The sequence below is a fragment of the Nicotiana sylvestris genome, chromosome 11 (genome assembly GCF_000393655.2).
Source record: "Nicotiana sylvestris chromosome 11, ASM39365v2, whole genome shotgun sequence".
NCBI lineage: Eukaryota > Viridiplantae > Streptophyta > Magnoliopsida > Solanales > Solanaceae > Nicotiana > Nicotiana sylvestris.
The window spans coordinates 77,339,206-77,347,049 of record NC_091067.1 but is presented as its reverse complement, the minus strand read 5'-3'; the positions used below and the strand labels follow the sequence as shown (position 1 = coordinate 77,347,049).

At 38.2% G+C, this 7,844-nt stretch overlaps 1 protein-coding gene across 1 annotated transcript; it reads right to left on the bottom strand.

The window, feature by feature from the left end:
• Positions 1–500: 500 nt before the first annotated feature.
• Positions 501–7,643, bottom strand: LOC104211574 (transcription factor bHLH84-like). The gene is made up of 5 exons (XM_009760653.2): positions 7,095–7,643; positions 6,817–7,011; positions 1,414–1,479; positions 1,255–1,320; positions 501–662 (listed from the first exon to the last, which is right to left on the bottom strand). Exons 1-5 carry the CDS (start codon positions 7,641–7,643, stop codon positions 570–572), a joined length of 969 nt encoding a protein of 322 aa, XP_009758955.1. The 3' UTR covers positions 501–569.
• Between the last annotated feature and the right edge of the window lie 201 nt (positions 7,644–7,844).

Sequence of the window (7,844 nt, the reverse complement as noted above, 5' to 3'; positions counted from 1 at the left end):
GGTGTAAGAAATTCCGTCTGGTATAACTGTGATTTATTCATCTAATAGCTTATAATATAGGATCCTACTCTTGTTGTTGTTATTGATTTTACTCTTGCTTGTGTACATAATGAAAAGAATAAGTTTGTCAATCTTCATCCTAGCTTGGACTTCATTGCGTGCAACGTTTTTGCTTGTTGATGAGTATCAGACAGATCAAAATAATTTTCACAAATAATATTTAGAATCGATCAGCTCATTATTAAAAATAACAAACTATAAATCAATTATTACAGTGATTTCTTGTAAACTGTCAGAATTCAGAATTGTATACAAAATAATCTACATAACGAGAAATTGTTAAAACCCTTCAGCAGGTTGATCAGTTCCAGAAAGGAATTTATTGAATTATTTGATCAACAGAATGGTTAGTTGTCGTGGATAAGATAATAACCAGTCAAGAATGTAGTAAGTATTAATTATAGGCACCATTACAAAATTGCAATATTTCTTCATGCCCTCTATGATAACGCTCTCAATCTACTAATATAGAAATCCAACACCGCCATGTCTTGAGCTTTTCAACGTCATCATTTTGGAATGCCAATCCTCAGATCGAGCCCAAGGTCCATTCCGTTGTACGCAATGGGAGCATACATCCATTGGTCATCAGAGCTCAAAAGCTGCAGATCCCAAACAAAAAGCACGAATTAAGATCCATCTATTGATCTCAATGTGAGAAGCAATTAATCTTGGTAACATTAGTGGAATAGCCAGTTATGCCATTATTTAACAGCGAATTTAACTTCTGCTCCAATTTGGTAATCTAAACAATAAAGTAAATAACATCATATAACCAGTTGCTCAACCGCGTTGGCCCAAGGGTGGCCAATTGAATCCCGTATGTTTTTCATATATATATATATATATATGCGCGCATGGAAGTTAACTTCATTAAATATGAAAAGCTTCTAGCATCACTCTTAACGGTGACATTTTAGCATTATTTGAATCCTCTTATGCGTGTGTATGCATATAAGCTAAATAATCAACTATTCTATACATTGGTTTCTTCCCACCCTCACTAAGTTATTTCTTTAATACCACCCATGTCCGCATAAAATGATTAGACTTTCAAGCTATACTTGTTTTTTCTCTCTTTCTTTGGCTATCTCTGCACGAATACGCTAGTGTATGTTCATGCTAGATCAGTATCTTCATCTTGCTTAATTCCTAATGCATTATAATAATTTGTGAAGTGAAAATAAATCTTACCTTGATTTGGAGCTGCAAAAATTTGACATACTGGACAGCCTCTTCAAGCATGGTACTAATGTCAACCTGTCATCAATTTTTTTTGCTTTTTTAGGTGTCCATTGTATTATCTCAGCAGATAGCGTGATCACTAATACAGTTTCACTGACATTCACTTACCTTAGTTCCGTTTGGGATGAGACTCTGCAATGTCTTCAATTTCTCATTAATTCTCTCTCTTCTTTTCTGTAAGAAGGGAAAGAAAGATTCTTAATTAAACATATAAGTATATGCTAATTGCTAGCAGATCTAGAAATGACACAACTGACTACACACCTATCTAATACAAATACTCCCAACAATTAACTCTGGAACGGAGTCTGAAAAAAGAAAGACTTTATAATTTACACCCTTAGAACTTGTTGTTAAGTTTGGCAGAAATCTTTTGTCCCACATCGGTGGGAAAAGAATGGTTGGGGGGATTTTTCCCCTATAAAGAAGGCTTAATGTTTAGGATTTAAACACACCTCTCATTTGCCTTCTCATCTGTTTAAGGCATTTGTATTTCTCTCTTTAGTATTATTTCACTTGTATTTTTGGAGTGAAATAAAATATTGGTTGTGTCCGAGGAGTAGGCAAAATTAGCCGAACCTCGTAAATTCTGGTGTTCCCTTTATTGTTGCTTTATTGTCTTATTTATTATTTGGTGGCTGTCATAATTTTTGGTATAGTAGTTGTGACTTATTCACACTATATACATTTGGCTTCCGCAACAATTGGTATCAGAGCCAAGGTACTGTCTAAGTATGCTCTGTGGTTGCAGCATAGTCTGATCTTCCACATCAGAAAAGATTTATCTTGGTAACTGAGTCAAGGTTCTGTCTGAGTATGCTCTGTGGTTGCAGCTTAGTCTGATCTTCTACATCAGAAAGGAATAATCTTGATTTGTGTCGTCAGCTATTAAATAATATTTGTGTCAAATATGGGAGACAATAAACAAGAAGAATCTACATCAAGTGTCAACAATACGTCATCATTGGCATCTTCGCTTATGACAAGAATTGTGTCAAATGCGAAATTTGCGGTAGAAATTTTTGACGGGTCCGGGCATTTTGGGATGTGGCAAGGCGAGGTTCTAGATGTCCTTTTTCAACAAGGGCTAGATCTGGCCATTGAAGAAAAGAAACCAGATGTTATTGGAGAAGAAGATTGGAGAATTATCAACCGTGTTGCTTGCGGTACCATTCGATCCTACCTTGCTAGAGAGCAGAAATATCCATACACAAAGGAAACTTCTGCAAGTAAATTATGGAAAGCACTGGAGGATAAATTTTTGAAGAAAAACAGTCAAAATAAATTGTACATGAAGAAGAGACTGTTTCACTTCACCTATGTTCCTGGTACCACGATGAATGAACATATCACCAGTTTCAATAAGTTGGTCACAGATTTGCAAAATATGGATACAACTTATGATGATGGTGACTTGGCCTTAATGTTGTTGGCGTCACTTCCTGATGAGTACGAGCACCTTGAAACTACTCTACTCCATGGAAATGACGAAATTTCTCTCAGAGAAGTTTGTTCGGCTTTGTACAGCTATGAACAAAGAAAGCGAGAAAAACAGAAGGGCGGAGAAGGAGAAGCACTATTTGTGAGGGGTCATCCTCAAAATCAAACGAGGACAAAGAAGGGAAGATCCAAGTCAAGATCCAGACCCAGCAAAGATGAATGTGCCTTTTGTCGAGAAAAAGGGCACTGGAAGAAAGACTGTCCGAAGTTGAAGAATAAGGCCAAACATAACAATGGAAAGGCCATTATGGATTCAAATGTAGCTGATTGTGATGATTCAGACTTCTCATTAGTTACAACAGAGTCATCAACATCATCAGACATATGGTTGATGGACTCGGCTTGTAGCTATCATATGTGTCCCAACAGGGACTGGTTCGTGGAATTTCAAGAAGGAGAATATGGAGTCGTCCACACAGCGGATAACAGCCCTCTTACCTCATATGGCATTGGTTCAATACGATTAAGGAACCATGATGGAATGATCAGAACATTAACAGATGTTCGATATGTACCGGATTTGAAGAAGAATCTCATCTCTGTGGGAGCCCTGGAATCAAAAGGGTTTAAAATCATTGCAGAAAATGGAGTGATGAGAGTATGCTCCGGTGCACTAGTGGTAATGAAGGCTAATCGGAAGAATAATAATATGTACCGCTATTGTGGCAGTACAGTTATTGGGACAGCGACAGTGACATCCAGTGACGACAAAGAGGCAGAAGCAACCAAGCTATGGCACATGCGCTTGGGACATGCTGGAGGAAAATCCTTGAAAACTCTATCAGATCAAGGATTGTTAAAAGGAGTAAAGGCTTGCAACTTGGAGTTTTGTGAGCATTGTGTTAAAGGGAAACAGACAAGGGTTAAATTTGGTACAACGATCCATAATACTAAAGGCATTTTGGATTATGTACACTCTGATGTTTGGGGTCCTTCCAAAACACCTTCATTGGGTGGGAAGCACTATTTTGTAACCTTTGTTGATGATTTTTCTCGAAGAGTGTGGGTGTATACAATGAAAAACAAAGATGAAGTGCTGGGAATTTTTCTCAAATGGAAGACGATGGTGGAGAATCAAACAGGCAAGAGGATCAAGTGTATTCGCACAGACAATGGAGGTGAATACAAAAATGATCATTTCAATAAGGTCTGTCAAAATGATGGCATCGTCCGACACTTAACTGTCAGACATACACCACAACAGAATGGAGTGGCTGAACGTATGAACCGGACCTTGCTGGAGAAGGTACGGTGTATGTTGTCCAATGCTGGCTTGGGCAAAGAATTTTGGGCTGAGGCAGTTACATATGCATGCCACCTCATTAATCGCTTACCATCTGCTGCTATTGATGGCAAGACACCATTTGAAAAATGGTATGGAAAGCCTGCTTTAGATTATAACTCTTTGCACGTGTTTGGCTCAACTGCATATTATCATGTGACGGAGTCAAAATTGGATCCAAGGGCAAAGAAGGCTATTTTTATGGGAATTACTTCTGGAGTCAAAGGATATCGCTTATGGTGTCCTATGACAAAGAAAGTAATATTCAGCAGGGATGTTACCTTTGATGAATCTGCTATGGTAAATAAGGTAACAGAAGACACCAAACAAAATAAAGGTGCTTCTAAGCAGGTGGAGTTTGAGGGAAAATTTATTTTTCCTACACAAGAAGCAGAGGAGGAAACAAATGAAGATTACCCTCTGGAAGAAGAGCCAGTAGAGGAGATTCCAACTCAGGAACCTCAACAACAACTTGAATCAATAGCAACCAGCAGGCCAAAAAGAACAATAACGAAACATGTTCGTCTCATAGAGACGGTTGCTTGTGCAACCTCAATTGTAGCTGATGATGTTCCTACCACTTATAAAGACGTTGTCCAAAGTTCAGAAGAAGATAAGTGGAGGATTGCCATGAATGATGAAATACAGTCCCTTCATCAGAATCATACATGGAGATTGGCCAATCTCCCGAAGGGAAAGAAAGCAATTGGGTGCAAATGGGTATTTGCAAAGAAGGAAGGATTTCCTAACCAAGTAGATGTTCGCTACAAAGCAAGATTGGTGGCCAAAGGATATGCTCAAAAGGAGGGAATTGATTACAATGAAGTGTTTTCTCCAGTTGTAAAACATTCCTCCATTAGAATTATGTTGGCTTTGGTAGCACAATTGGATTTGGAACTAGTTCAGATGGATGTAAAAACTGCGTTTTTACATGGAAACTTGGAGGAGGAAATCTACATGACTCAGCCAGAAGGATTCAAAGTTGCTGGAAAAGAAAATATGGTGTGCAAACTTGAAAAATCGTTGTACGGATTGAAACAATCTTCTAGACAATGGTACAAGCGATTTGACGAGTTTATGTTGCGGCAAGGGTACAAGAGAAGCAAATACGATCATTGTGTGTATTTGCACAAGCTTAAAGATGGTTCCTTTGTATATCTTCTCCTATATGTTGATGATATGTTGATAGCTTCCAAGAATTCGGAAGAAATTGATAAGTTGAAGATTCAACTGAAGAAGGAGTTCGAGATGAAGGATCTGGGTGAGGCAAAGAAAATTCTTGGCATGGAGATAATTAGAGATAGACGTTCAAAGAAACTCTGTTTATCTCAGAAAGAATATTTGAAGAGAGTACTTCAACGTTTTGGCATAGATGACAAGACTAAGCCAGTTAGTACTCCACTTGCTTCCCATTTTAAGCTAAGTACTACTATGTCGCCAATGGATGAAGCTGAACGAGAGTATATGTCAAAGGTACCATACGCAAATGTTGTTGGTAGCTTGATGTATGCAATGGTTTGCACAAGGCCTGACATTTCACAAGCTGTTGGAGTTATTAGCAGATATATGCACAATCCAGGGAAGGAGCATTGGCAAGCTGTGAAGTGGATTCTACGGTATATTCATAATACTGTAGATGTCGGGTTAGTTTTTGAGCAGGAAGACAATCAGTCTGTAGTTGGATATTGTGACTCAGATTTTGCGGGTGATCTGGACAAACGAAGATCAACTACTGGTTATGTGTTTACTTTTGCAAAGGCACCAGTTAGTTGGAAGTCTACTTTGCAGTCAACAGTTGCTTTGTCTACAACAGAGGCAGAGTACATGGCTATTACAGAGGCTGTGAAAGAGGCAATTTGGCTTCAAGGATTGCTAAAGGAGCTTGGTGTTGAACAAAAAGGTATCACAATTTTTTGTGATAGTCAAAGTGCTATTCAATTAGCGAAGAACCAAGTTTATCATGCAAGGACGAAGCATATTGATGTTCGGTATCATTTCGTACGAGAAATCATAGAAGAAGGAGGAGTCACAGTGAAGAAAATTCATACTACGGAGAATCCTGCTGATATGCTAACTAAGGTGGTGACTGCGATCAAGTTTCAACATTGTTTGGATTTGATCAACATTGTTGAACACTGAAGATTGAAGATGAAGACACAACCAAAATTTGTTATTGAGAGAGAATTGAAAATGTGGAATTTTGCCAAGGTGGAGATTTGTTGAAGTTTGGCAGAAATCTTTTGTCCCACATCGGTGGGAAAAGAATGGTTGGGGGGATTTTCCCCCTATAAAAGAAGGCTTAATGTTTAGGATTTAAACACACCTCTCATTTGTCTTCTCATCTGTTTAAGGCATTTGTATTTCTCTCTTTAGTATTATTTCACTTGTATTTTTGGAGTGAAATAAAATATTGGTTGTGTCCGAGGAGTAGGCAAAATTAGCCGAACCTCGTAAATTCTGATGTTCCCTTTATTGTTGCTTTATTGTCTTATTTATTATTTGGTGGCTGTCATAATTTTTGGTATAGTAGTTGTGACTTATTCACACTATATACATTTGGCTTCCGCAACACTTGTGGTCTTTCTTATGTCAGAACATTAATTCTTTTGGATATAATAGCGTCATTCAAGGTAAAATAAAAAGTTTAAATTCAAAATTTATAAAGTTATCATTTTCTAAACAGACCAAAAAGGCACTGGAATATCGGAAGTAATTAGGCAGTTACATACCCTGGCATACAAACTCTGGGGGTCAGTTGCTGAACCCCTGCTGGCTCTGGTTTTTCGGGTTAACTCGTGAGAAACATTAACAGATTCATCTTCTGAGCAGCAACTGATCATAGAGTTCTGCCTCTGAAGCACTGCCTTGTTTTTCCCATCCCTCTCTCCAGTCTCAAGCTTTGCGCTTCTCTTGTTGTTCGGGACCTACAACAGAAAAGTGAGATCATCAGGGAACCATAAAAACTACTAAATAACGTAGAATGGTCTTAAAGTTCAACGACACTTACATGCCCAGGCCCATGCAACCGGGATCTTTTCTTGGAGCTCTCTGATGAACTATCCATTTTATCTTCAGGAAATTGCTCATAATCTCTTCTTCCAAGCTGCAAACCATTTCCATCAAGAACAGCTTCAGGCATGTTTTCATTGTACTCCATGCTGTCATTGCTCACATGATCTCGGTTAAGGAAATCATCCGCTTCGATTGGATTGATTTGACCTTCCACAAGACCATATTCCATTGTTATTGAACTATCATTTCTCATCAAGATAGGCCGAGAATAACTTGAGTAGTAACTTTCATGACTCCGAGGGGGAAAACAAGAACCACTACCACCACTATACATAGTATTGTTAGTGTGGTTTGAAGAATAAAATGGAACTTCTCTTGCTCCTCCCATGTTCATGGTTGATTCATGACCAGTCCAATAAGTGGATGGTAGTTCATTTGGAAGTGAACAGTTACCAAGTAGATGTGCCATAAAATCAGCCTCCTCAGTTAAATACATTCCACTGAAGAAGCTCCATTCCCCTGATATTGATGCCACAGGCTCCATACTATTATTACAACTAGAGCCTGAAGGAAATGAAGGAGTTCTGCTATATGAAGGAGTTGTGCTATTTAACTGCTTTATAATAGAGAAGCTCAATATTGTGGATGCTTGGAAAAAGTGGGAGATAGAGGCACATATATTTATACCAACAGAATTACAAGGGAATGATAGGATGGATTGACTTTGGTTGGTATATCAATATAA

Excerpts from the sequence above, each read along its gene's own strand:
- LOC104211574 (XM_009760653.2), bottom strand. The coding sequence starts at position 7,643 with ATGGAGCCTGTGGCATCAATATCAGGGGAATGGAGCTTCTTCAGTGGA. Across the intron at positions 7,012-7,094 it reads GGTTGCATGGGCCTGGGCAT|GTCCCGAACAACAAGAGAAG; the intron begins GTAAGTGTCGTT and ends TTTCTGTTGTAG. Across the intron at positions 1,480-6,816 it reads CCCAGAGTTTGTATGCCAGG|AAAAGAAGAGAGAGAATTAA; the intron begins GTATGTAACTGC and ends CCCTTCTTACAG.